At 58.3% G+C, this 27,728-nt stretch overlaps 1 protein-coding gene across 4 annotated transcripts; it reads left to right on the top strand.

Moving 5' to 3' along the window:
* Window positions 1-8,119: 8,119 nt before the first annotated feature.
* Window positions 8,120-27,577, top strand: THEMIS2 (thymocyte selection associated family member 2). 4 transcript variants are annotated; one of them, XM_002724136.6, is made up of 6 exons: window positions 8,122-8,299; window positions 10,574-10,714; window positions 13,585-13,995; window positions 21,690-22,780; window positions 24,129-24,279; window positions 24,596-27,577. In XM_002724136.6, the coding sequence occupies exons 1-6, from the start codon at window positions 8,206-8,208 to the stop codon at window positions 24,649-24,651; spliced, it is 1,944 nt and encodes a 647-aa protein (XP_002724182.2). In that variant the 5' UTR covers window positions 8,122-8,205; the 3' UTR covers window positions 24,652-27,577. The 4 variants fall into 4 exon arrangements, with proteins under 4 accessions (XP_017195769.2, XP_051685621.2, XP_002724182.2 ...); XM_070078999.2 differs by having other exon boundaries at window positions 8,164-8,299; window positions 10,574-10,719; XM_017340280.4 differs by lacking the exon at window positions 10,574-10,714 and having other exon boundaries at window positions 8,120-8,299.
* Window positions 27,578-27,728: the final 151 nt, after the last annotated feature.

The following is a 27,728-nucleotide window of genomic DNA, read 5'->3' as shown; positions in this document are numbered from 1 at the left end:
GCCGACTGCCGATCCTGTCACTAAGCAGGATGACTTTCGAACAAGCAAATAAAGACTGCTTAAGCATCCTAGCAACGGACCCCAAAGACGTGGCTGGGGCCACAGACGCGACCAGGCTCTGCACCTGCTGTCAACAGCCAGGCCTTGGGTGGAAGGGCCCAAGGCCCAGCCGGTGTGCAGCTCACCTTGGAAACTGCTCGACAGTTCCCTGAGCCCAACTCCTCCATCCCCCATTCAGCCTTGAAAAAGGCTCTTGCTCACTAGCAAGGCAGGAAAAAACACTTTTTTTTTTTTTTTTTTTTTTTGACAGGCAGAGTGGACAGTGAGAGAGAGAGACAGAGAGAAAGGTCTTCCTTTGCCGTTGGTTCACCCTCCAATGGCCGCCGCTGCAGCCGGCGCACCGTGCTGATCCGATGGCAGGAGCCAGGATCCAGGTGCTTTTTCCTGGTCTCCCATGGGGTGCAGGGCCCAAGCACCTGGGCCATCCTCCACTGCACTCCCTGGCCATAGCAGAGAGCTGGCCTGGAAGAGGGGCAACCGGGACAGAATCCGGCGCCCCGACCGGGACTAGAACCCGGTGTGCCGGCGCCGCAAGGTGGAGGATTAGCCTATTGAGCCACGGCGCCGGCTCAAAAAACACTTTTTTTAAGATTTGTTTTATTTTTATTTGAAAGACAGAGTTACAGAGAGAGATAGAGACGAGAGAGAGAGGTCTCCCATCTGCTGGTTCACTCCCCAGATGGATGCAACAGCTGGAGCTGCGCCAATCCGAAGCCAGAAGCCAGGAGCTTCTTCCGGGTCTCCCACGTGGGTGCAGGGGCCAAGGACTTGGGCCATCTTCTACTGCTTTCCCAGGCCATAGCAGAGAGCTGGATCAGAAGAGGAGCAGCCAGGACTAGAACTGGCGCCCATCTAGGATGCGGACGCTTCAGGCCAGGACTTTAACCCACTGCGCCACAGTGCTGGCCCCAGCAAAAACCGCTTTTGACATGGAAGATGTCTGCTTCCCTGCCCTCCTCCTGACACGTGGCAAGCCTCTTGAAAAAGCCTGTTTCTGGGGCTGGCACTATGGCCTAGTGGATAAAGCCACTGCCTGAAGTGCCGGCATCCCATATGGATGCCTGTTCCAGCCCCAGCTGCTCCTCTTCCGATCCAGCTCTCTGCTATGGCCTGGGAGAGCAGTGCAAGATGGCCCAAGTCCTTGGGTCCCTGCACCCGCGTGGGAGACCTGGAAGAAGCTCCTGGCTTCGGATTGGCCCAGCTCCAACCATTGCAGCCGTTTGGGGAGTGAACCAGCAGATGGAAGATCTCTCTGCTTCTGCCTCTCTGTAACTCTGCCTGTCAAAGATATTAATCAATCTTTTCTCTTTAAATGAGGTAAAAGGATATCCCCATTGTTACGCATCAGATCTCGGAACTCTGACCTTGCAAAACCGAAGCTCTTTCAGGAACAGCTCTCCCCTCCTCACCTCTGTTCTGCTTTGCGCTGTTGGCTGTTTCTAGGAATTTGGCTCTAGAGGTTCCTCCTCCGAGTGGACTCCATCAGTCCTGTCTCTCAGAGCCCGGCTGGTCCCATGGAGCCCAGCGTCCTCCAGGCGCTTGCCCTCCCACGCGGCCCGGACACCCCACGTTTCCTGGGCCCATTCCTAGGGCTCCCGCCTTCGGCTGCTGTGCCAGGGGTACCACCTAGGCTGTGAGCCCGGGGCTCAAATGCTCCGAGGACCTACCCCGAGTCAGAGCCTCTGGGCTGTACGGTCATCTGGCTCAGCCTTTTGAGAAAGCGAGGACTTTCTAACGTCTGCTGAAAGGAGACAGAACGGCCACACACCCCGGAGCGTGCACGAGGGTCTGCCGCGTGGGCAGAGCCAATGCCGGCTGGGTGGGGCTTCCTTCCCCTTCCCCCCCTCCCCCCTCCCGCGCAGGCTCTGGGCTGCTCTAAGGTCTGACCTCGCCTGCCCGGTGAGCAGCCCTCTGCCCTCAGACCCCTTCCCCAGGCCCAGGGTCAACGGTCCGGCTCCACGTCTCCCCCACTCATCCTGCTTGGGACCGGGCCTGTGCTCGAGCCTGGTGCTCCCCAGCGGCCACCCCGCCCGGTGCTGGACTCTGCCAGACAGCCTTGTGCCTGCGGCCTGCACCTTTCCTGGGTCCTTCTGCGAGGACCTTGGGTCCGCTTCCGCTCCGCCTGCGCGCAGGTGACCAGGCCTTCAGGCACTGCCACAGGGCGCGCCAGCTCCGGGAAACCCCACGCACGCGGGGAAGGAGCGTCCCTGGCGAGGTCACGACCCCTGGCCGGAGCTGCTGGCCTTGTTCACAAACCGGGTTTCGGAAAGCAGAAGGCAGCCGAGAGGTGACTTTTGCCACCGATGTCTCTGTTCCTCTATTCCCACGTCGTGCGACCACAAGGAAGAGGGTTTCTCGTTTGGACGCTTCCTTCCTAACAGAAAGCCAGGTTCTGGCAGAAGCCGGGAGGCGAGGTGGCCGCGACAAGCTTGAGACGCACCTGTGCCGCCCCCGGCTCCTGTCGCTGGACCCGGGGCTCGCCCAGCTAAGAAAGGGTGCAGCCGGGATTTGAGCGCCACGTTGTGTCTGTCAACGCGCGGCTTTGTGCCCTCCAGCCCAGCTACAAGTCCAGGCCACGCGGGGCTGAGCGGGACTCGCGGGTCACCGCACTCTGCCGCCACGCACGCGGGAGCGGAAGAACCGCGCTCTCCTCCGGCTGCCACCGGGCGCCCAGCAGAGCTGCGTTAAAATCCCAGCATCTCTGCGTTTGCGGACCCAGCGAGGCCTTTCCGAGCCTGGGCCTCCGCACCTGTGAAGTGCGGCGGTGTTGCGTGCTGGGCCTGTTTGAGTGAGGCAGCGGCTGGACAGCAGCTGCTCTGAGTGGGCGCTGGGGAACTGCACCTGCTGCAGCTGCTGCTGGGGACGCGGCAGGGCCCTGCTCCTTCCCCTCCGCCTAGCAGGCCCTCCCGGGGGACCTGGCGCCTCGCATCTCTGCCTGTCCCTTTTCTCTCTGTCTCTTTCACACGATTCATTCACTGGGGCTGGCCACAGTGGTTTCAGCTGCTGCCTGCGACACGGGCACCGCATGTGAATGCAGCCCCGAGTCCCAGCTGCTCCACTTCTGATCCAGCTCCTGGCTTCATGGGCGGGGAAAGGCAGCAGATGGTGGCTCAAGTATTTGGGCCCCTGCCACCCACATGGGAAACCCGGATGGAGTTCAGATTCTCTCTCCCTCCCTCTCTCCCCCTCTCCCTCCCTGTCTCCCTCCTCCCTCCCTCTCTCCCCCTCTCCCTCCCTGTCTCCTCCTCTCCCTCCCTCTCTCCCCCTCTCCCTCTCCCTCCCTCTCTCTCCTTCTCTTCCCTCTCTCCCCCTTTCCCTCCCTCTCTCCCCCTCTCCATCCCTCTCTCCCTCTCTCCCCCTCTCTCTCCCTCTCTCCTCCCTCTCCCTCCCTCTCTCTCCTCCCTCTCCCTCCCTCCTTCTCCCTCCCTCTCTCTCCTCCCTCTCCCTCCCTCCCTCTCCCTCCCTCTCTCTCCCTCTCTCTCTCCCTCTCTCCTCCCTCTCCCTCCCTCTCTCTCCCCCCCTCTCTCCCTCTCTCTCCCTCTCTCCCCCTCCCTTCTCCCCCTCTCTCCTCCCTCTCCCTCCCTCTCTCTCCCTCTCTCTCTCCCTCTCTCCTCCCTCTCTCCCCCTCTCTCTCCCTCTCTCTCTCTCCTCCCTCTCCCTCCCTCTCTCTCCCTCTCTCCTCCCTCTCCCTCCCTCTCTCTCTCTCCCTCTCTCCCCCTCCCTTCTCCCTCCCTCTCTCCTCCCTCTCCCTCCCTCTCCCTCTCTCCTCCCTCTCCCTCCCTCTCTCTCCCCCTCTCTCTCCCTCTCTCCCCCTCTCAGCCTCTCTCCTCCCTCTCCCTACTCTCTCCCCCTCTCTCTCCTCCCTCTCTCCCCCCTCCCTCTCTCCCCCTCCCCTCTCTCCCCCTCTCTCCCCCCTCTCTCTCCCTCTCTCTCCCCCTCTCCTCCCTCTCTCTCCCCCTCTCTCTCCCCCTCTCTCTCCCTCTCTCCTCTCTCTCTCCCTCTCTCCCCTCTCTCTCCCTCTCTCCCCCCTCCCTCCCTCCCTCCCCCCTCTCCTCCCTCTCCGTCCTCCTCTCCCCCTCTCTCTCCCTCTCTCCTCCCTCTCTCCTCTCTCTCTCCCTCTCTCCCCCCTCCCTCCCTCCCTCCCCCTCTCCTCCCTCTCCGTCCTCCTCTCCCTCTCTCTCTCCCTCTCTCTCCCTTCCTCTCCCTCTCTCCCCCTCTCTCCTCCCTCTCTCTCCCTCCCTCTCTCCCCCTCTCTCTCCCTCTCTCCCTCTCTCCTCCCTCTCTCCTCTCTCTCCCTCTCTCCCCCTCCCTCCCTCCCCCTCTCTCCTCTCTTTCCGTCCTCCTCTCCTCCCTCTCTCCCCCCTCTCTCCCCCTCTCTCTCCCTCTCTCCCCCTCTCTCCTCCCTCTCTCTCCCTCTCTCCTCCTCTGTCTCCCTCTCTCCTCCCTCTCTCCCTCTCTCTCCCCCCCCTCCCCCTCTCTCCTCCCTCTCTCTCCCTCTCTCCCCCTCTCTCCTCCTTCTCCCTACTCTCTCCCCCTCTCTCTCCCTCTCTCCTCTCTCTCCCCCCTCTCCTCTCTCTCTCTTCCCCTCTCCCCCTCTCTCTTCCCCTCTCCCCCTCTCCCTCCGTCTCCCTCCCTCTCTCCCCCTCTCCCTGCCCCTCTCCCTCCCTCTCCTTCCGTCTCCCTCCCTCTCCCCCCATCTCCCCCTCTCCCTCTCTCTCTCCCCCTCTCCCTCCCTCTCCCTCTCTCTCTCTCTCTCCCTCTCTCCTTATCTTTCTGTGACTCTGCCTTTCAAAACTTTCAACTAGATAAAAGTTTTCATTTATTTTTTTTATTTTTATTTTTTTTTGACAGGCAGAGTGGACAGTGAGAGAGAGAGACAGAGAGAAAGGTCTTCCTTTGCCATTGGTTCACCCTCCAATGGCCGCCGCGGCCGGCGCACTGCGGCCGGCGCACCGCGCTGATCCGATGGCAGGAGCCAGGAGCCAGGTGCTTTTCCTGGTCTCCCATGGGGTGCAGGGCCCAAGCACCTGGGCCATCCTCCACTGCACTCCCTGGCCACAGCAGAGAGCTGGCCTGGAAGAGGGGCAACAGGGACAGAATCCGGCGCCCCGACCGGGACTAGAACCCGGTGTGCCGGCGCCGCAAGGCAGAGGATTAGCCTAGTGAGCCACGGCGCTGGCCAAAAGTTTTCATTTATTTGAAAGGCAGAGTCACAGAGGGAGAGAGACAGAGACAGAGATCTTCTGTCTGCTGGGTCACTCCCCCAAAGGCCCACAGCAGCCAGCACTAGCCCTGGTGAAAGCCGGGAGCCAGGAACTCCATCCAGGCGTCTCACTCGGGTAGCAGGAACCCAAGCACTTGGGCCGCCTTTCACTGCCTTCCCGGCTGCATTAGATGGAAGCTGGAGCAGACGTGGAGTACTGGGACTTGAACCGGTGTTCTGATATGGGGCGGCTTGCCCCGCTGTGCCCCAGTGCCCCCAGTTGAGAGTTGTCGCCCCGAGCTCCTTCCTGCAGCTGAGGCAGGAGCGGGCCTGATTTCAGCCGGGTCATCATCAGGTGTGTGGCGGGGTCCCTCGTTGTTTGTGCAAGGAAGAAAATGTCAAAGTGGTGGCGGCAGGGGGCACTGTCAGGGCCGACTTTGGTGTTTAGACTCCGCTCTCCAGTCAAAGGAATGAGCGCTCCAGGCAAAAGCTGATTCAAGGAGAGAGGCAGGAAAAGTGGAATTCGAGCCTGGAGCCTCCCACCGTGCTAGACACCCAGGAAGTGCTCTGAAAACCACCCATGGGGGCGGGTCAAAAGGAGCCGGGGCCCAGCCAACCTGAAGGAACAATTTGAGGAACAAAATAAATAATGAAGCAATAGATGATAAGTCAAAGTCTGAATTAACCAGGGCTGGCATTGTGGTGTGGTGGGTTAAGCCACTGCTTGTGACACTGGCATCCTATAGCAGAGCGCCGGTTCGAGTCCCGGCTGTTCCTCTTCCCATCCAGCTCTCTGCTATGGTCTGGGAAAGCAGTGAAAAATGGCCCAAGTGCTTGGGCCCCTGCACCTGTGTGGGAGACCCCGGAAGAAGCTCCTGGCTCCTGGCTTCGGATCAGCATAGCTTCGGCCATTGCAGCCGTTTGGGGAGTAAACCAGCAGGTGGAAGATCTCTCTCTCTGCCTCTGTAACTCCACCTTTCAAATAAATAAATAAATCTTAAAAATAAAAAAAAGATTAATGTCATCAGTGAGAGCGTGTGGATGTGTCACGTGCTCCCTGACCAGATGTCCTGGGAAGGGCTCTGCAGCCTGGTTAGAAGTTCCCCGAAAACTTACCACCGGGGCAGGCACTGTGGCTCGGTGGGTTAGGCCACTGCTTCCAGTGCAGCGTCCGCACAGCCCCGGGCGGATCCAGTGTGTGCGCCTGGGAAGGCAGCCGAGGATGGCCCCAGTGCTCGGGCCCTGCCACTCACATGGGAGACCTGAATGGAATTCTAAGCTCCTGGCTTTGGCCCGGCCCAGGCATGCCATTATGGCCATTTGGGGAGTGAACCAGCAGATGGAAGACCCATCTCTCTCTGTAACTCTGCGTTTTAAATAAATGGATTTAAAAATTAATAAAATCTGCCACACTGAGGGACAGTGTGCAGTACTCCTCGGGACTGTCATGATCGTAGGAACAGGAAAGATGGGGAAGTTGTCACAGACAGGGCGCAGGACGACCAAACACAATGTGGCATCCTGCAACAAATTCTGGAACTGAAAATGGTCAACAGTGGAAGAGCATAACATTGCAGTTTAGTTACAGGCAAGGTCAGTGCTGTTTCTTACTTTTGTTTTGTATATTTGAAAGGCAGAGTGATGAGAGGGAGGCAGGGAGTGCCAGCCCACTCCCCAAATGGCCTCAGCGGCTGGGGCTGAGCCCGGAACTCCGCCCTGGTCTCCCACGTGGGTGGCAGAGGCCCAAGTACTTGGGCCGTCCTCCTCCGTCTCCCCCGGAGCATGAGCAGAGAGATCAGCCAGGACTTGAACCGGCGCTCTGATACGGGAAGCCAGTGATGCAGCTGGCGGCTTAGCTCGCTGTGCCACAGTGCCAGCCCCTACTTCCTGCTTTTGACAGATGCATCACAGTCATGTTAAATGCAAACATTAGGGGATCTGAAACCAGGGGAGTCATGTGTGGTGAGTCTCCATTTCTGCAACTTTAAGTAAAAATTAGAAAAAAAAAAAAAAACACAGGCAGAGTCAAGACTAGAAAGAAACAGCAAGATGTTAGTAGAAGCACATTTGGGTGATGGGGAAAGAATGCCCTCTTCGGGGAAGGCCTGTGGCCAACTGGGTAAGCTGCTTCCTGGGACATCCGGACCCCATATTGCCAGGCCTGTGCGAGTCCCAGCTCCTCGGTTCTGATTCCAGCTTCCTGTGGACCCTGGGAGGCAGCAGGTGATGGCCCAAGTGCTCATGCCCCTGCCACCGTGGGAGACCCAGGCGGAGCTCCTGGCTCCTGGCCTCGGCCTGACCCAGCCCTGGCTGTAGCGGAGTGAACCAGCAGATGAGAGATCTCTCTCCCCCTCTCTCCGTCTCTCTACTCTTCTTTTTTATTTGCCAGATGTTCTTTCGTGAGGATTCACTCCTTTTACTTTAAACTTGAAGTTGCCCATTGCTTTTCTAGTGGGGGAAACAAAGCTAAATGCAGCATTTTGCACAGGACCTGTGGCACCTTAATTCCTCCCCTATTTCACAGCCGAGGAAATGGAGGCCCAGGAAGTCAGCTTTGCCCAGAGTCACATAACAAGCAGCAGACGCGGGGATGTGCGTGCGTGCTGGCCGGACTAGCGGGAGGGGTTTTGCAGGGCAGAGCCTTGGCCGGTCCCTGTCCGCTGGTCACCAAGGCAGATTTCTCTACCCGAGGACGGATTCTCCGCAAAACTTATGCAAAGGGCATGGAATGGCGCCCCGTCACCAGAAGCATCCAAGTGGACGTCCCTGGAGGCCGACTCAGAAGCCTCCGACCCTGAGGGCGGGGCTCCGGGGCGCGGCAAGCGGCGGGAGCTCCGGGGCGGGAGCGGCAAGGGGCGGGGGCTCCGGGGCGGGGCGCCGGGGCTCCCGCGGGCGGCGGCGCCGCGGGCCGCTCAGTTTGGGTCCAGCGAGCCGCGGGGACCATGGAGCCGATGCCGCTGCAGGATTTCGTGCGCTTCCTGGACCCCGCTTCCCTCCCACGCGTGCTGCGGATCTACTCGGGGGTCTATTTCGAGAGTGAGTGCGGGGCAGGACCCCTCCGGCTCCCGGATTCCCCTAGATTGTGGGCAGGGTCAGGGGCCGGCGAGCGGATGGAAACCCCGGGGAAATGGCAAACCCTGGTTCGAGTCCCGAGGCCGCTCCTGCGCAGGCTGTGTGACGTGAGGCCACTCTGTGGATCTCAGCCTTCGCTTCCGTGCGATGGGGACACACTGAGCTGCCCTGCACACTGTATGGAAACGAGCCAAGCCAGGGTGGCGCTGCAGTGTGCACAGATGGAGCTCAGCTGCAAAAGGGCCCTAGAACTGGGGTGCTCATGGCTGTTGCTGTTGCTTGATTCTTAAGTCACATCAGTACCCACGTCTCGTTGCCCCCACGTGCCCGTCTACACTGCCTGCCTTCCGTCCTCCCTCCCACCTTGGCCCTCTGCTTTAATGATGGACAGGGCTGGATCCCTGTTCATTTAAGTACTGGGCTTAAAGGAGAGGCGTCCAGGCAGCTCTGCTCCTCGCACGGCCTGGTTCGGAGGGATGGGTCTAGTGCCTGCACGAGCAGGAGGGGAGGCGCTGACAGACAGAGGAAGGAGGATGCTGAGCAGGGCAGATGGTGGGGAGCCAGGGGACGCAGATGCTGTGTCAGGACCAGGTTCCTTAGAGAGCAAACTGAGGCATGAATGCCTCTATCCTTTTCCCACGGCAGCCGTGGGAATGTTCTGAGGTCCCAAGTGGGGCTAGGCCAAGGCGGGACACACGGGGTCCCCCCGGGGGAACCACCTCACAGTGGCCTCTCCAGATCCTCTCCGGAGTCTGGTGGGTCTGGTTGGAATCCTGCTCTGCTCTGGGGCTTCCCGGAGGCGGGCGCCTGAGATCTGTCTGCACCTCGGCCTGGGATCAAGCCATGTCTGCTGGTGTCAACACACCGATTTCCTCATTCTGCAGGACCCAGGGCCATGGGCAATGGCAGAAGTTAGGGTGCTGCGGTTAGAGCAGAACTGATGGGATGTGGGGGGGGTGCAGATGGTGAGTGTGCAGGACTAATGGGAAGGGGGTGCTGCTGGCTTACCACCTCCGCGTCATTATTTAAAGGGAGAGAGAGAGAGGGAGAGATTCCATCTGCTGGTTCACTCCCCAGATGCCACCAGGAACTCCATCTGGCAAGGGAGCAGCCAGGACAGCTGCGGTGGCTTAACCCGCTGCGCCCCCGCGCCGGCCTGCACTCAGTGGTACCTCTGTGGCACCCAGGTGTGAGCGGCTCTGCGGGTCGGGCTGGGAGCTGGGCTGCGTGCACCCACGTGCGTTTTGCTGAGGGGAAGCCCAAGGCTCTTACCAGTTCCTGGGGGCTCACTGAGGCCGTGCTGGGGCTGCCCTGGGGGGAGGAGGAGCGTGAGGGTCCAGGGCCCGCCACCTGCCGTTTCTTGTCCTCTGGGTACACGTGAGGCCTTGACTGCACCTTCTGTGTTCCTGCCGAGGTGTGCGCACTTCGCAGCGGCAAGCGGGCTGCGGAACTGGGGGCGGCACCGAGAACCTTGCTCCCTGGGCCTCGTCCTGTCTGCACCCTTCCACTCTCTCCTGGGCTGCCTTTAAAACCAGCTCATCTGGGGCTGCTGCTGTGGCACCAGCACTCTATAAAGGCACCAGTTCGTGTCCCAGATGCTCCTCTTCCAACCCAGTGCTCTGCTGTGGCCTGGGAAAGCAGTGGAACATGGCCCAAGTCCTTGGGCCCCTGCATCCACATGAGAGACCCAGAGGAAGCTCCTGGCTCCTGGCTTCAGATCTGCCCAGCTCTGGCCATGGTGGCCATTTGGGGAGTGAACCAGAGGATGGAAGACCTCTCTCTCTTTCTCTCTCTCTCTCTCTCTCCCCTTCTCTGTCTATAACTCTATCTCTGAATAAATAAATAAAATCTAAAAATAAATAAATAAAAAAAATAAAATCAGGTCATCTGAGGGAACCACAGGGTCTCAGGGTGGAGAGCTGCGTGCCCGCCCACAGCCTGACACCGGGGCTGCGCACAGGGCGCTGGGATTCGCTGGGTCTTTGGCTCGTCCTCAGAGGCCCGGCTCTGTGCCACTGCGGTGACCCTGGGGCAGACCTGGCTTGCCTGCGAGCTCAGTGGAGGAGGCACGGAGGCATGGGAAAGGCCAGAGAAGCACACCTAGGGAATGGCGGGGAGGCTGTTCCCGGGGTGGGAGCCATGAGCGTGGCTGAGCCGAGCAGTGCTTGGGGGCCCAGGGCCCAGGCCACCAGCACTTGGCCCCTGCTGAATGGGGAAACCGAGTTGATGTCTCCGTAGGCTCCATCTATGAGATCGCCGGGAGTGAGTGCTGCCTGTCCACAGGGGACCTGGTCAAGGTTACCCACGTCCGCCTCCAGAAGGTTGTCTGTGAGAACCCAGGGACGGGTCAGACCTTGGAGCTCGACCCCAGCTTCCAGGGTAAGGTGGGCACCTCTGCCTCCCCACTGCTCTCGTGGGCTTGCTGACCACAGCTGCCCCCGCCCCTCTCTGGGCTCATACACGGTGCATCGCAGCCCCGCTCTGAACAGGCCCTGGGGGTGGGGGAAGGAATCCGTCTCAGGGGTCTGTGAGGGCTTCCCAGAGGAGGTGGCACCTGAGCTGGAGGGAGACGATGAACAGGAAATCCCATGAGCTCAGTTGTTGCAGGAGGCATGTACAGCTGTGGACCGCGGGCCTGGACTCCGGAGCCTGGGTGGGAATCCCAGCTCTGCAGCTGGGGCCGTGGCAGGTTCCCAGGGCCTCTGTGAGCCTCAGCGGCTACCCCTGTAAAGGCAGCAGCGAGGCTTTGTGTGAGGACCTGAGGACCGGGTGGGTGTGTGTCCCTACTGAGAACCGGCACTGGCGCGGAGCAGCCCACTCTGGGGGCGTGGCTTCCGGGTTGGGGGGTGGAGCAGGAGCAGACCGCCCAGGGCACAGGTGGAGCTGCCAGCCTTGGGTCTTTATTGTGAAAACATTGAAGAGCCAGTGAGAGTTTGAGATATGGAAGTGCTATATTTTGTGTTTTGAGGGTTTTGTTCTTTTTTTAAAAAAGAATAATTTCAGATTTATATATGTATGACTATATGTGGGTAAGGATATATACGAGGTACTTAAAAATATTTGTGGAGGGCCGGCACCGCGGCTCAATAGGCTAATCCTCCGCCTGCGGTGCCAGCACACTGGGTTCTAGTCCCAGTCGGGGCACCGGATTCTGTCCCGTTTGCTCCTCTTCCAGTCCAGCTCTCTGCTGTGGCCCGGTAGTGCAGTGGAGGATGGCCCAAGTGCTTGGGCCCTGCATCCGCATGGGAGACCAGGAGAAGCACCTGGCTCCTGGCTCCTGGCTCCTGGCGCGATGCGCCAGCCACAGCACATCGGCCATTGGAGGGTGAACCAACGGCAAAGGAAGACCTTTCTCTCTGTCTCTCTCTCTCTCACTGTCCACTCTGCCTGTCAAAAAAAAATTTTTTTTTGTTGGGGGGGGGCTGGTGCCATGGCGCACTAGGTTAATCCTCCACCTGTGGTGCCAGCATCCCATATGGGCACTGGGTTCTAGTCCCGGTTGCTCCTCTTCCAGTCCAGCTCTCTGCTGTGGCCCGGGAGGGCAGCAGAGGATGACCCAAGTGCTTGGGTTCCTGCAACCGCTTAGGAGCCTGGGAGGAAGCACCTGGCTCCTGGCTTTGGATCAGCACAGAGCCGGCCGTAGCGGCCATTTGGGGAGTGAACCAACAAAAGGAAGACCTTTCTGTCTGTCTATAGCTCTACCTTTCAAATAAAAAAAAAAAATTTGTGGGAAAATGAGATTAAAATATGTTCATTTTCTGTGAGCATAAGTTTGTTTTCATTTCAACAGATGGGCCTGGGCCAGGCCAAAGGCAGGAGCCAGGACTTCCATCCGGATCTCCCGCGGGGGTGGCAGGGGCCTGAGGACCTGGGCCTTCCTCTGCTGCTTCCCAGGCGTGTTAGCAGGCTGGGAGCTGGCTGGGCGGACTCAGAGCGGGCACTCCCCTGTGGGTGTGGGCATCCCCCGCAGGGACCGAATCACTCAATCACGTGCCCATCCCTTCCAGAACATTCAGGAACACTCTCACGCGTACATAGAGTTTTCTGTACCACTTGAGAGTAATTAAGACCCGATGCCTCTTTACACTGAAATATCACCCCTAAGGACCATGGTGTATGAAAGCTGTAGTCCAGTGACCAAATTCAGGAGCCTTCATTTCACTACAGTGCTGCCGTCTCAGCCAAAGTCCACACTCACACGCCGCCAGCTGTCCTCGTGATGCCTCTGTAGTGGTTTGCATTCCCAGGTCCACCCCGGACCCAGCTGGCCTTTCTCCGGTCCCCTCCACCTGGAGCAGCGCTCAGCCTTTCTCTGTCTCGTCATTGACACTTGGGAAGAGCCCAGAGCGGACCTCTGCAGGACGTTGCTCAGTCCGATTTGTGCAATGTTCAGATCGGATTGAGGGTGTGGGTTTAGGGCAGGAAACTCAAACCAGAAGTGGGGTAGTTAGGCCACTCCGGGGCTGGGGGAAGCCTGGATGGGGCTGGAGGCCGGTGCAGGGAGCGCAGAGAGGATGGAGGGGTGAGGGGTCAGAGGGCACTTTGTTTTTTTAAAGATTTATTTACTTATTTGAAAAGCAGAGTTACAGAGAGGCAGAGGCAGAGAGAGAGGTCTTTCATCTGCCGGTTCACTCCACAAATGGCCACAACAACAACAACCAGAACTGGGCAGATCCAAAGCCAGGAGCTTCCTCGTGGTCTCCCATACAGGTGCAGGGGCCCACGCACCTGGGCCATCCTCTACTGCCTTCCCAGGCCACAACAGAGAGCTGGATTGGAAGTGGAGCAGTCGGGTCTTGAAGCGGCACCCATATGGGACGCTGGCACTGCAGGTGGTGGCTTTACCCGCTATGCCACAGCGCCGGCCCCCAGAGGGCACTTTGGCCGGTCGCCCCTGGGCTCCTGGTTTGGGAGAGAGGGGTGGGGTGGCGGTGCCAGCCTTTGCACTTGGGCTTGGAGCTGGGGGAGGAATGGGGAGGAAGAGATGGGCTGGCAGAGTCAGAGATGGGGGAAGCGGGAGGTGCGGAAATGTGGGTATCGGGTGTGTCTGTCGGGAATGCGTCTGTTCTGTGTCTTTGGTGACGTCCCTTGGTTCTCCCCCCACCCCGCTGTTGTTCACCAGTGTCACTCTGGGTCCTGCATCCCTCTGTCCCCAGGGCGTTCTGGCTGGGCTGGGAGTGGGGAGGAGGAGGTGGTCCTCCCGCAAAGGCCCGCCCCTTCCTGATGCCGCCACCCCGGTACCCCCCCAGGCCACTTCAGCCCCCTCACCAGCGGGCAGAGCTACAGGACCCTGGGGGAGCTGGTCTCTGCCGCAGCCCGGAGCGCCACGCAGCTGCCCATTTCCTTCATGTCGACCTGCAGCATCACCGCCGACGCCAGGGTGGTGCCCCAGGACCAGCCCCTCTCACTTGAGGCTGTGGAAACGCACCTCGGGACCCGCTGCGCCCGCTGCGTGCTGGACACCAGGTCGCAGCGGGTCGTCCTCCACCTGCCCCTGTCCCTGAAGGGGCCCTTCTGGAAGTGGGAGCCGGGCGCCCCCCGAACCCTGCTCCAGGCCCTGCAGGACCCAGCCCTGAGGGACCTCATCCTCACCTGCCCCACCTTCCCCTGGAGCTGCCTGGTCCTGAGGCCCCTCTACGAGGTCCAAGCCATCATGCACAGTGAGTTGCCGGCACAGGTGGGTGGGGTTGCAGGGGGCGGGTAGGCGGGGCCCTGGAAGCTGCCCTGGCGGTGGTCACCCCCTGCCCCATGCCCGTGGAGAGCCTTGGTATTACAAGTCACTCCGTGTATGCAGCGGCACGGTGGAAAGATGCCCACGTACGGGCACAGGTGCTAGAGAGACAGGGAGCTGGGGTACCCTCACAGTGCGGGCCCCAGTGTTGCACAGAGTTGGCAAAGCTGCGACCCGAGCTTGCTGGCAGTTGGCAGAGAGACCCAAAGGGAACACTTGCCCAGTTGCCTGGGAGAAACCTCCTGTTCTGGCTGCCTGTTCCGGAAGGGCCCCTCTCTGGGAGACGGAAGCCGCTGTTGGAGGGGCCCCGGCGGTTCCGTAGTTCTTTCTTGGCATGTGTGTCGGAGCAGGCTGGGGGCAGCGTGCAGAACAGGGGGAACAGAGGCAGAAATTGGATGGAGGCGGAGGAGTGGGGGCTGGGGCCTTCTTCCCTGGAGCACAGGGTTTGGGGCTTGCTGGCGGTGACCCACAGAGCCGTTTGTCAAGGTCGCTGCCAAGTGGGGTTCTTCCTGCCACCCCCCCTTTTCACTCCTTCAAACATTTTTTATTATGGGACAATTGAAGCATGTACAGAAACCAGGATGGGGCGGGAGTTTAGCTTAATAGTTAGGACAGTTGCATCCCACCTCAGAGTACTTTGGTTCGATTCCTGGCTCCAGCTTTTTTTCTTCCTTCCTCCCTCCCTCCCTTCCTTCCTTTTTTATAAAGATTTATTTGAAAATCAGAGTTACACAGAGAGAAGAGAGGCAGAGAGAGAGCGAGAGAGAGGTCTTTCATGCGCTGGTTCACTCCCCAATTGGCCGCAATGGCCGGAGCTGCACCGATCTGAAGCCAGGAGCCAGGAGCTTCTTCCTGGTCTCCTATGCAGGTGCAGGGGCCCAAGGACTTGGGCCATCCTCTACTGCTATTCCAGGCCATAGCAGAGAGCTGGATCAGAAGTGGAGCAGCCAGGTCTCAAAGGGGTGCCCACATGGGATGCTGGCACTGCAGGCGGCAGCTTTTACCTGCTACACCACAGCGCTGACCTCATGTTTTTATTTCTCTTTCAACTTTATTTACTTACTTTTGTTTATTTGAAAGGCAGATCAACAGAGAGAGGGGATAGAGAGAGACCCTCCATCTGCTGGTTCACTCCCCAAATGTCTGCAGTAGCCAGGAACTCCATCCTGGTCTCCTGTATGGGAGGCAGGGACACTTGGGTCATCTTCTCTGCTTTCTCAGGTGCATTAGCAGGAAGCTGAATTGGAAGCCGAGGTGGGGACTCAATTCCAGCCACTCCGTATAGGAGGCGAGCATCCAAGAAGTGACTGATTTCGCTGGGCCCTGCCCCTGGCTCCAGCTCCTGACTCCAGCTTCCTGCTCATGCGGAGCCTGGGAGCAGCAGGTGACGCCTCAAGTGTGCGGGTCCCTGCCACCTGTGTGGGAGACCCGGGTGGAGTTCCCAGCTCCCAACTGCAGCCCAGCCCAGCCACGGCTGTGAACGTTCAGCAGTGAACCTGCAGATGGGAGTCAGGCCTCTCGTTTTCTTTCTTTTCTTTTTTTTTTTTTTTAAGATTTTATTTACTTATTTGAGAGGTAGAGTTATGGACAGTGATAGGGAGAGACAGAGAGAAAGGTCTTCCTTCTGTTGGTTCACTCCCCAGATGGCCACTACAGCCGGCGCTGCACTGATCTGAAGCCAGGAGTCAGGTGCTTCCTCCTGGTCTCCCACGTGGGTGCAGGGGCCCAAGCACTTGGGCCATCTTCTATTGCTTTCCCAGGCCATAGCAGAAAGCTGGATTGGAAGAGGAGCAGCCGGGACTAGAACTGGCACCCATATGGGATCCTGGCACGCAGGCAGAGGATTAACCTACTGCACCACGGCGCCAGCCCTCTTGCTCTCTCTTTCAAAAAAAAAAAAAAAAAAAACTTTAAAAAAAATCAGGGAGGAGGCCGGCGCCGTGGCTCAATAGGCTAATCCTCCACCTTGCGGCGCCGGCACACCGGGTTCTAGTCCCGGTTGGGGCGCTGGATTCTGTCCCGGTTGCCCCTCTTCCAGGCCAGCTCTCTGCTATGGCCAGGGAGTGCAGTGGAGGATGGCCCAGGTGCTTGGGCCCTGCACCCCATGGGAGACCAGGAAAAGCACCTGGATCCTGGCTCCTGCCATCGGATCAGCGCGGTGTGCCGGCTGCAGCGGCAGCCATTGGAGGGTGAACCAACGGCAAAGGAAGACCTTTCTCTCTGTCTCTCTCTCACTGTCCACTCTGCCTGTCAAAAAAAAAAAATCAGGGAGGAATCAAGTGCACCCCCACAGACCCTCACCCATCAGCGTGACCAGCCCTTGCCCCCCCACCCCCCCACCCCCGGCTCTGCCTGTCCCTACTCTCCCTGCTGCACCTGCTGACTTCGGGGCAGACCCTATGTACCACTTTTTTGGGTGAATACTCCAATCCATCTCTTTAAAAATAATTTTTTTAACAAATCCACAATACCATATCAGACCAAAAAATTAGCAGTACCTCCTTAATACACAGCTTGGTGGTGGCAGCCACTGGGGGTTCGAATGTCCTTTGTTTTCTCCTACATTTTGCCACAGTTTATTCAAGTCAGGATCCAAGCATTGCGACTGACTGTTGTACTGCTAGAGTGTCTTTTAAAAAAGATTTATTTTATTTATTTAAAAGGCAGAGTTAGAGAGAAATCTTCCATCTGCTGGTTCACTTTTCAAATGGCCACAACATCCAGGGCTGGGTGGAACCGAAGCCAGGAGCCAGGAGCTTCTTCCGGGTCTCCCATGTGGGTGCAGGCCCCAAGGACTTGGGCCATCTTCTGCTGCTTTCCCAGGCCATTAGCAGGGAGCTGAATTGGAAGTGGACTAGCTGGGACTTGAACCAGTGCCCATATGGGATGCTGGTGCCACAGGTGGTGCCTTTACCCAGCCATATGGGTGTGATTTATTATAGCACAAGACACCAAGGCCGACTCGGCCGAGGAAGGACACACAGGACAGGCTGGCTGCGATGGCACCAGGGACGGGCTGGCGGTGGGGAAGTGCATCAGAGACTGCGTGCCCGGGGCTTCTGCTTTGCACTGGCCACATAGCCACGCCCCAAGCTGCAGTCTCCTGGGCGGGCAGTGGCTCACGTGGAAGCCGCGCCCACACTGTTGGTGCAGACGTTTGGGGCACAGTGTGTTCATTTTAGGGAACAGAGGAGACCCTGTGAGATCCCAGATCCAGGCTCCCGCACACCAGCCTTACCCGCCGACCACGCCAAGGAGGAGAAGGGCTCACCCTTTCTGTGAACTGGCTCCGAGAGGCCGAAGCCAGAGCCAATGCAAGAGCACAGATCGTCACTGCTGTAGGGGGCCTGGCTGTGCAGAGCGACACCTGTCCCCACGGGCAGCAGCCAGCACGCAGCACACTGGCTGGGCCACCTTCTGTGATGGGAGTGGCATTGCTAGTGACTGCCTAGCTCCGTTGTTTCCCTAGGAATTACCACAGTGACGTGTCAATCCCATCATTCCCACGTCAGCTGTTGGCTGGGGCACCGTGATACACACCTGCCATCCAAACCTTGGCTGTGAGTTCGTCTGTACGTGGCGAGATTCCCCAAGCCCCCAGTCTCCTGCCTCCGCTCAGGCTCGGCTCGGCTTCTTACCCACCAGCCCCTGCCAGCCCTGCTGTGTGCTGCTCTGAGGACCATCCCAAGATACAACCTCTGTATATATTTAATAAAATATTTATTTTATCTATTTGAAAGGCAGAATTACAGGGACTGAGAGAGATCTTCTATCTGCTGGCTCACCCAAGTGGCTGCAATGGCCAGGGCTGGGTCAGGCTGAAGGCAGGAGCAAGAAGCTCCATCTGAGTCTCTCACGTTGGCAGCAGGAGCCTTAGCACTTGGGCCATCCTCTGCTGCTTTCCCAGGTGCATTAGCAGGGAGTGGCATTGGAAGTGGAGCAGCCGGGACTCAAACCAGTGCTCATCTGGGACGCAAGTGTCTCAGGCAGCAGATCAACCCTCTGCCACAACACCAGCCCCACCTATACATTTTTAAAGCTTTTTTTTTTTTAAAGATTATTTATTCATTTGTTTGAGAGGCATAATGTCAGAGAGAAAAAGAGATCTTCCATCCACTGGGATTCCCCAAATGGTCATAACACCCAGAGCTGGGTCAGGCCAAAGACAGTAACCAGCAACTCCTTGTGGGTCTCCCGTATGGGCAGCAACGACTCAGGTACTTGGGTCAGCATCTGTTGCCTTTCAGGTGCATTAGCAGGAAGCTGGATCAGAAGTGGAGCACTTGACCCGGCGCTCTCAGATGGGATGTTCACATCCCAGGCAGAGGCTTAACCACTGCACCACAACACCCACTCCTCCATACACAATTTTGAAGAAAAAAACAGAAGAGTATAGGGAGCCCCCAGGTGCCCACCTCCCATCTTCTACCAATTAGCAGCTCATCTGGCACACATGTGACCCAAGGAAGCTATACCCTGCATGCCACAATGAGGGAGAGTGCTCTCTGCCTGCCCGGTGGCGGGGGACGGGCCTCACCGTGGGGGTGCTGTGTCCCTCATAGTCTTACAGAGCCACCTCTTGAATTGGCATGAGGGGAATTCAAAAGTCTGGAGAAATAGAATTAAATGATACGTTTTGGGGCTGGCACTATGGTGTAGCTGGTAAAGCCACCGCCTGCAGTATCGGCACTCCTTATGGATGCCAGCTCAAGTCCTGGCTTCTCCATTTTTTTTTTTTTTTTTTTTGACAGGCAGAGTGGACAGTGAGGGAGAGAGGCAGAGAGAAAGATCTTCCTTTTGCCGTTGGTTCACCCTCCAATGGCCGCCGCAGCCAGCGCGCTGCGGCCGATGCACCACACTGATCCAAAGCCAGGAGCCAGGTGCATCTCCTGGTCTCCCATGTGGGTGCAGGGCCCAAGCACTTGGACCATCCTCCACTGCACTCCCTGGCCACAGCAGAGAGCTGGCCTGGAAGAGGGGCAACCAGGAAAGAATCCGGCGCCCCGACCAGGACTAGAAACCAGGGTGCCGGCGGCTTCTTCATTTCTGATCCAGCTCTCTTCAATGGCCTGGGAAAGCAGTAGAAGATGGCCCATAGTCCTTGGATGCCTGCACCCACATGGGAGACCCAGAAGAAGCTCCTGGCTCCTGGATTTGGATTGGCCCAGCTTCGGTCATTGCAGCCATTTGGAGAGTGAACCAGTGGATGGAAGACCTCTCTCTCTCTCTTTGCCTGTGCCTGTCTGTAATTCTGCCCTTCAAATAAATAAATACATTTTTTAAAAATGTTTTATTTTCCAAAATAATTTTGGAATCCATGCAAAGATTTTTGTTTTAAAGTTTATTTCTTTGAAAGGCAGAGAGAGCATGAGAACAAGAGGTTGATTCATGAGTTCATTGCCCAAACGCTTAAAACAGTCAGGGCTAGAAACTATAACCGGGTGTCCCCTCTTGGTGGCAGGGACCCAGTCTTTTTTTTTTTTTTTGACAGATAGAGTTAGACAGTGAGAAAAACAGAGAGAAAGATCTTCCTTTCCATTGGTTCACCCCCCAAATGGCCACTACGGCTGGCACTGCGCCAATCCGAAGCCAGGAGCCAGGTGCTTCCTCCTGGTCTCCCATGGGGTGCAGGGCCCAAGCACTTGTGCCATCCTCCACTGCCCACCCTGGCCACAGCAGAGAGATGGCCTGGAAAAGGAGCAACCGGGACAGAATTCGGCGCCCCGACCGGGACTAGAACCCGGTGTGCCGGCGCCGCAGGCGGAGGAGTAGCCTAGTGATCGTGGCGCCGGCCAAGGGACCCAGTCCTTGAGCCATCGCCCACTGCCTCCAAGGTGCAAGTAGGCTGGAAGCTGCATCGGAAGTGGAGCCGGGACTCAGTTCCAGGCTGTCTGACGTGGGACGTGGATGTCTCCGGTGGCAACTTAGCCTGCGGTGCCACACTGCTGCCCTGCCCTGCCCAGCTTTTCACACCATGTGCTACCATGACTTCTGGAAGACCTCTTGTATTCATGGATTTCAAACATTTTCTGCACCAAAGTAAACTTAGGGTTCCATTTTCCATGCGCCTTTAAAGACCCTTGTGGCTCAGGACACTGATTAATGCCCATGGTCACTTTGTCAGTGTTTTTCTTGATTTGGCATTTCCTATCTAAGTCCAGAAAGGCTTTGGAAAGGCAGCTTATAAAGTTGTATGTGGGGACCAGCACTGTGATGTAGTAGGTAAAGTGGCCTCTTGCAGCACCAGCATCTCATACAGATGCTGGTTCGAGTCCCAGCTGCTCCACTTCTGATCCAGCTCCCTGTTAATGTGCCTGGGAAAGCAGTGGAAGGTGGCCCAACTGCTTGGGCCCCTGCATCCACGTGGGAGACCCCAAAGAAGCTCCTGACTCCTGGTTTTAGATTGGGCCAGCTCTAGCTGTTGCATCCATTTGGGGAGTGAACCAGAAGATGGAAGATCTCTCTCTCTCTGTGTCTCCCTCTTTTTCAACACTACCTTTCAAATAAAAACATAAATAAATAAATCATTTTTTAAAAAGTACATTCGAAGTAAAACTAAGGTTTTAAAAGTGGTTGAACTTCCCGCATATTTGATGATATTAAAAGATTTCTAGGCACTGTAGCTAGAGCAATGGCATTGTGGTTGTTACCCTTTTTTCTAGACTTCAGTGTATCTTCTTGGAAAAGCCGCTCCCTGAAGTAGGCACACACGTGTGACTGTGGCGCTCTATGATCCTGCAGGGGAGGGGGCGTGGCTGGGTGATGAGGCCAGGCGGACTAGGAGAGCCACACTCTGATCACCCATCATGATGGCTCTCTCTTTTATAACAATGGTTTGCAATTTAGTTGAGAGAGAGAGCGCGCTCCCATCTGCTGCCTCGCTCCCCCAAATGCCCACAACTGGGCCATGCCAAAGCCAGCAGCCCGACCTCCAGGTGGGTCTCTCAACCACCTGCACCATCATCTGCTGCCTCCCAGGGTGTGCACCCGCAGGAAGCTGGGACTGGCAGCAGAACTGGGACTGTAACCCAGGCATTTCCATCTGGGATGCAGGTGTCCCCAGCAGTGGCTTAAGAGCAGTGGCGAATGCTCACCCCAGTTGTTGTTTTTAAAAAGGTTGAAGGGGGCCAGCGCTGTGGCACAGTAAGCTAAGCCTCCACCTGTGGCACCAGGATCCATATGGGCGCCAGTTCGTGTCCCGGCTGCTCCTCTTCTGATCCAGCTCTCTGCTGTGGCCTGGGGAAGCAGCTGGAAGATGGTCCAAGTCCTTGGGCCCCTGCACCCACGTGGGAGGCCCGGAAGAAGCTCCTGGCTCCTGGCTTCCAACTGGTTCAGCTCTGGCTGTTGCAGCCATCTGGGGAGTGAACCAGCAGATGGAAGATTTTTCCCTATCTCTCCTTCTCTGTATGTAACTCTGCCTCTCAAAGAAATAATAAAATATTTATTTAAAAAAAAAAGTGAAGAACCAGGGTGGCCAAGGAATGTGCTACAGCGGGAAGGTGGGGGTAGGAGAGGAAAGATGACGGCAGCTCAGAGGCCAGCGGGGGCTGGCCACGCTCTCTGCACTGGGGCGGCCTGCAGCGTGCCCTTGACCTCACTGTGCACCACCCCGCCCCCGCCCAGTGCGCAGGACCATCGTCAAGATCCCCTCCTCCCTGGAGGTCGACGTGGAGGACATCACCGCCTCCGCCCAGCATATCCACTTCATCAAGCCGCTGCTGCTGAGCGAGGTCCTGGCGCGAGGAGGCCCCTTCCCCCTGGCCGCCGAGATCCTGGAGGTTCCAGAGGGGCCCCCCGGCTTCCTCGGCCCGTGGGTGAGCTCCTTGAGGAAAGGCCAGAAGCTCTGTATCCACGGCCTGGCCTCTCCAGCCTGGTGGGTCCTGGCCTCAAGCAAAGGCCACAAGGTGCCCCGGCACTTCCTGGTGTCCGGCGCCTACGAGGGCAAGCTGCGGCGGCGGCCCCGGGAGTTCTCCATGGCCTACGACCTCCTGGATGCGCTGCAGCCGGGCCGGCCGCTCCGTGTGGTGGTGACAAAGGACTGTGAAGCCGAGGCTGGGACCGGAGAGGACGCTGATGCCTGCTCCCTGGCTGTGGGGGACCGGCTGGAGGTGCTGGGGATAAGCCAGGTTCATGGGGCCCAGGGCAGGGACGAGGACGTCTTGGTGTGTCAGCGGCTGAGCGAGCAGGCTGAGGGGGAAATGGAGGAAGAGGAGGAAGTGAGTGAAGAGGAGGCGGCGGTCCAGGAGCGGATGCTGCTGCCCCTCCATCTCGCCGGTAGCTTTGTGGAGGAGGTGAGCGATGGCCGGCGCTACAAACTGGCAGAGCTGACGGCCCAGTTCCCGCTGCCCTGTGAGGTCAAGGTCGTGGCCAAGGACGCCAGCCACCCCGCCGACCCCCTGGCCTCCATCCGGGGCCTGCGGCTGGAGGAGAAGATCACAGAGCCCTTCTTGGTGGTGAGCTGGGACTCCGAGCCCCGGGTGGCCTGTGCGATCCCACCCCGGTGGCTTGACCTCACCCTGGTGGAGTACGAGTGGCCACAGGGCCAGCCTGCTGCGGCGCCCCCTGTGGCCACGGTGGAGGAGTTGACCGACACCTTCTACTATCATCTGCGGAAGTTGCCGGCCAGCGCCAGCCAGGCGCCCCCACCCAGGCCCCCCAAAAGCAAGGGCCTCAGCGGGCAGAAGATGAAGAACCATGAGGAGGGCGGTGGCAAGGTACCCACGTGGGCGGGGAGGGCCGCCTGCCACCGCTTGCTCGTCCGTCGTGTCTGTCTGTCTGTCTGTCTTTCCTGGCTCTTAGGAGGGTGCAGAAGCTGCCATTTGTAAAGGCACGCGCCCAGTGCCCATCGCTCCCCTCCGGGCCTCGCAGCCCTGATGTTGGCGTGATTCTCCGTATCCTATGACTGAGAAAACGAGAACCCAGGGGTGCTGAGGCCTGAACTGGAGCACAGACGCCCAACTTCCTGGTGCCCTGCCTCTCTCTGCTCTGTCCACTGCCATGCCCAGTGTCCACTAGAACTGGCCCACAGCCATCAGAGTGGCCTCCCGGGTCCCCTGCTGCGCACCCGTGGGCCTGGGCTCCATCTGCTGCAGCCTGCGGCGGCTCCCACTGCCGGGGGATAGTGCAGCCCCCAGCCTGGCCTCAGGGTCCTCCCGGACTCACTTCCGGCACCCACCCTGCAGCCCCTCCTCCCAGGCACAGGGGTGCTGGGAAGGTCCCCCCTGCAGGCTCTCAGGCGAGGACGGGCCAGGACTGCTCTGGCCTCGCTCCCCCACTGCAAGGGCACCTGCTGCGCTGCCGCCCGGCACTCGCTCTGGGGCCGACACACTGCTCCTGCTCCGAGCATCCCTTCCCCCACCAGTATACTGGAAAGGAAGTCACTGGCATTTTGTTGGCCGGGGCTCACTCTGGGCCAGGCCCCTCACATGCACTGTCCCACCTTGCACTAGGTCGGAGAGGCACAGAGAAGTAAAGCAATTTGCCTGAGATCACGGAGCTAGCAAGTGGAGGGACTGGGGTTTGAAGTCGGGTCTGACCGCACTGCTGTGCTCTGCTTATGGTGATGGGAGGGGCCTATTGCTTTGGATCCTTGGGGAAGCCCTCAGTGGGAGGAAGTGGGAGGCCAGGAGCTTGCAAATGAGATTCTGGGGCCAAGCTCTGGCCAGTTGTGGAGAACCTGGCTGAGGTCTGCAAGGGGCCCCCTCTTCCTACGAAAGCTGGGCGTTGAAACAGCGGCTCAGAGGCTGCGGATGTGCGTGTGGCCTTGGGCGCTGTCCTGAGGCTCTGTGGCTGCTTTCTTGAAATGTCTCCCCTGTGCCTCTCCCCTCCCAAGAGAGCTCAGTCACTGGACTCCCCACAAGGAGAGTCCCAGGGGGACCCTAGCTCCAGCCTGCACCCGCCCTGCACCTGCCACCCTGACCCACTCCCCGCAGCTACGTGGTTGGAGCAGCTGCAGCTTGGGTCCAAAGCCCTCCGCAGAGGGCCGCAGGGGCAGCGTGCTGGCTGTGCCCGCCACCCACTCGGCCGCTCCTCGGCCTTGCTGATCTCTGTCTTCCCACTCAGTCTTCTCAAGGCTTCGGACGGCCACAGCCTGCTCTACTGCCCAAACCCAAGGCGATGACCCAGTCAGCGTCCAGCAGCTCACATGAGCACAGCCAGGTTCCTGCCCACAGGAAAGGCTGCGGGCCTGACAGGCTCAAAGCCCAGGACACAGGTGAGTCCCTTGGCAGACCCTCTGTGTCCCAGTTTGCAGGGGGGGCTTAGGTGGAAGGGTCCCTACTGGCCCTCTCCAATGCACTTGAGAGCCCTGGCCAGGAAAGGAGTCCCGTCCCCAGCACACCACCCCCTTGGCAGGACACAGGACAGTGAAGTGGCTGCCAAGTGCTGCACACAACAGACGGGCTCTGAGCTAGCAAGGCCCTTGGGCTTAGAGCACGCAGCACATCCCCTTCTCTGCACGTGTGCGTGAAGTCAGGAGAGAAGGAACTTGTCCTGTAGCAAGATCCTCACCCGCTGGGACTCTCTTGCAGGTCCGGACAAACACGACTATGAAGAAATACTGCAGTACTTCCAGAGTGCCATGTAGGCGTGGTCCCGGAACCTGATGCCAGCCGCCCTCACGCGCCTCCAGGAGACCTTGGGGTGGGTGTGTGGCCAGTGGGGACGCCTGGGTGCCACAGCAGAGGAGTGCTTGGGGTTGAATTCCGGCCCTGGTTCCTGACACCACCCTGGGAGGCAGCGGTGATGGCTCAAGTAGTAGGGTCCCTGCTACCCACATGGGAGATCTGGCTTCAGACCCCTGGGGGAAGAGAACCAGCGATGGGCGCTCCCTGTGTGTGTCTAAAAAAAAAAAAAAAAAAAAAAAAGAGAGAGAGACCAAGGAGACTGCAGAGAGGAAGTGGCTCTGTGGGGCGTGCTCTGCGATGGAATGGACACCACACCCACTTCCTGTGTGGTTTGGATTCCTCCTTTGTTTGGGGGCCAGCACCTTGCCCTGGACTCCTTCAGCCGCAGGAGCCAGCTGGGTTCCGTGCAATGACGCGGCCCCACCAGTGGTCCTGCTGGTGTGCGAGGAGGGTCCAACAGGCCCTTGGGGTGGCGGTGCCGTGCCTTCTCTCGGTGAAGAGGCCTGGGTGCTGCGGGTGCTGTGCTGCTGCCTCACTCAGAGCCCATTTTGTGGTCCCTGCCACGCCCACGCCCACGCCCTCCCTGCTCCCAGGCCCCAAGCGCCCCGGAAGCCAGGACTGTGTCCTCAGTAGCACCCAGCAGGCAGGAGCTGCATGAACGAATCTTGGGATGTGGCTTCAAGAGCACCATCTTAGCACCTTGTTCCTCCAGAGCTGAAATGAGGGGAGCCAACAGAGCAAGGCCTGAGGCTGGGGCGGGGGCAGGAGTCATCAGATGGGGCTCAGATAGGCCACAGTGACCTCATTCGCAAACCACAGAATAAAAATGACAGGAGCTCTGTCAGAATGGCAGACATGTGCGGGAGCCTGCCCACCCCATATCCAAGTCCTCACCCCGGGGCAGACAAGATCTGACCTGAAAGGTTAGGAAGGAGGCTGACGGTCAAGGGCTTCGGGGGGCAGACCAGCGAGCAGCCAAGGGCGAAGCAAAGGGGGCCTGGGCCTGGGCGAGGGTCCCAGTTCACCTGCTCAGCTGCAAACTTGGCAAATTGTTTTAACCTCTGGAAGCTTTCTTGACCTGCAAAATGGAACAACTAGCCATCTACCTCACAAGATCGAAAAGAATCAAATGAGGTAACTTTTTTAAAAAACCATTTCCTGGCACAGAGGAAACAATAAACACGCCAGTACTGTTACTGACAACCAAGATCAGAGCCACACCTGTCTCCCGCCCACACTCTTGGCAGGGGCTTGGCTCAGTGGCTGACATGGGTTAAAATGCCCGTGTCCCACATCAGAGCGCCTGGCTTCGATGCCCAGCTCTGGGGGCGGGTGTTGTGAGTGGGTTAAGCTGTCGCTTGGGATGCCCGCATCACCAACATTGGCGTGCCAGATCAAATCCTGGCTACTCTGCTTCTGATCCAGCCTGCTGCCAATGCCTCCTGGGAGGCAGCAGGTGATGGCTCAAGTGCCTGGGCCTGGCACTGTGGCGTGGCGGGTAAAGCTGCTGCCTGAGGTGCTGGTACCCAATATGGGCGCCAGTTTGTGTCCAGACTGCTCCTCTTCCTATCCAGCTCTCTGCTATGGCCTGGGAAAGCACTAGAAGATGGCCCAGGTCCTTGACCTGTGTCTGGCTGCAATGGGAGCCCAGAGAGCCAGAGTCCCAGCCCCTGAGTTACAGGCACTGCCCTGGGTGTGTCCTTCCTTAGCTTCTAACATCTCTGCGGGTCACCTGGGTCACCCCTCCCTGGCCTCCGTACTCCCACCTGGGAGGCTCCCACAGGCCACCGGGCCAGTTGCCTGCACGTTCTGAGGTCTTCCTGACACTGGTGCCCCTGGCGCGCGAGGAGCCTGGAGGGACGGCTGTGAGGAGTACTGAGCTAGAACCTGAGACTAAAGCTCCTCGCGGCAGGAACCCAGGGGCCGGGCCCACACGCAAAGTGACCATGCTTTTCACTTCCACATTTTGCATTTAATCTTGGTATAAGGTTGAGCAAGATGAAAAATAAGGCCACAAAAGGGAGACAAAGTGCCAGTTCCTACAAAATGGGCTTTCTGCGCAGCCAAGGCTGCAGGAAGGAAGGGGCTGGGCTTAAAAGGAAATTATCTGGAAACGACAACTGTGAATGTTTTTGTTTTTCTTCATCAGAGCAATGGGGGTCTGCAGGGAGGGGGCCAGAGGCAGCCACCACCCTCAGAGCGTGGGTTCCCTGGAACGAGTCACTGGGCAGTGCCAGGGTGTCAGGCAGAGCAGGCATCTCCCGCCCCAGTTCCAAAGAGAAGAGCGCGTGTCCCCGCGAGCACCCGGCTGACGCACTGGGAAACAGGAAGTTGTTAGTAAAGCTCTTCATAGTCACTACTTTCTCATTTCTATTTCTGAATGTTTTATAACTTTAACAGACTAATACAGGTAATCAGATGAATATAAACCAGGGATGTGTGTTCAATTTTATCAATGAGTTTGAATTTCTTTTTTTTTTTTTTTTTTTAAGATTTATTTGAAAGGCAGAGTTACAGAGAGAATCTCCCATCCGCTTGTTCACTCCCCAAATGGTCACAATGGCTGGAGCTCGGCTGACCCAAAGCCAGGAGCCAGGAGCTTCTTCTGGGTCTCCCACACAGCGGCCCAAGCAGGCTCCAAACACTTGGGTCATTTTCCACTGCTTTCCCAGGCCATTAGCAAGGAGCTGGATCAGAAGTGGAGCTGCCAGGACTTGAACCAGTCTCCCTATGAGATGCCAGCACCATAGGCAGAGGCTTAATCTACTATGCCACAGTGCTGGCCTCTCCCACTGTATTTTTTTTTACAACAAATTATCCACATCAGGTGCTAGATCTTACTGGCCTTTGTCTATTTAAATCCAATAAAGTACTGCTTTCCAAGGAGCTTCATTTCCCACCTGCGTATACTTAAGATTCTCCCCAAAGCAGGCCAGACCCACGCCAGGCTGGGAACATTCTGCTGCTCCTGCCATCTCAACCACGTCCCAGAGAACACTGTGTGGGACCTGTCAGGTGACACGTCCAATGCCAAAGC

This window comes from Oryctolagus cuniculus, chromosome 7 (assembly GCF_051225735.1).
Source record: "Oryctolagus cuniculus isolate XC-2025 breed Fujian yellow rabbit chromosome 7, ASM5122573v1, whole genome shotgun sequence".
NCBI lineage: Eukaryota > Metazoa > Chordata > Mammalia > Lagomorpha > Leporidae > Oryctolagus > Oryctolagus cuniculus.
The sequence above is the reverse complement of the archived record's forward strand: the minus strand, read 5'-3'. Positions and strand labels throughout refer to the sequence as shown.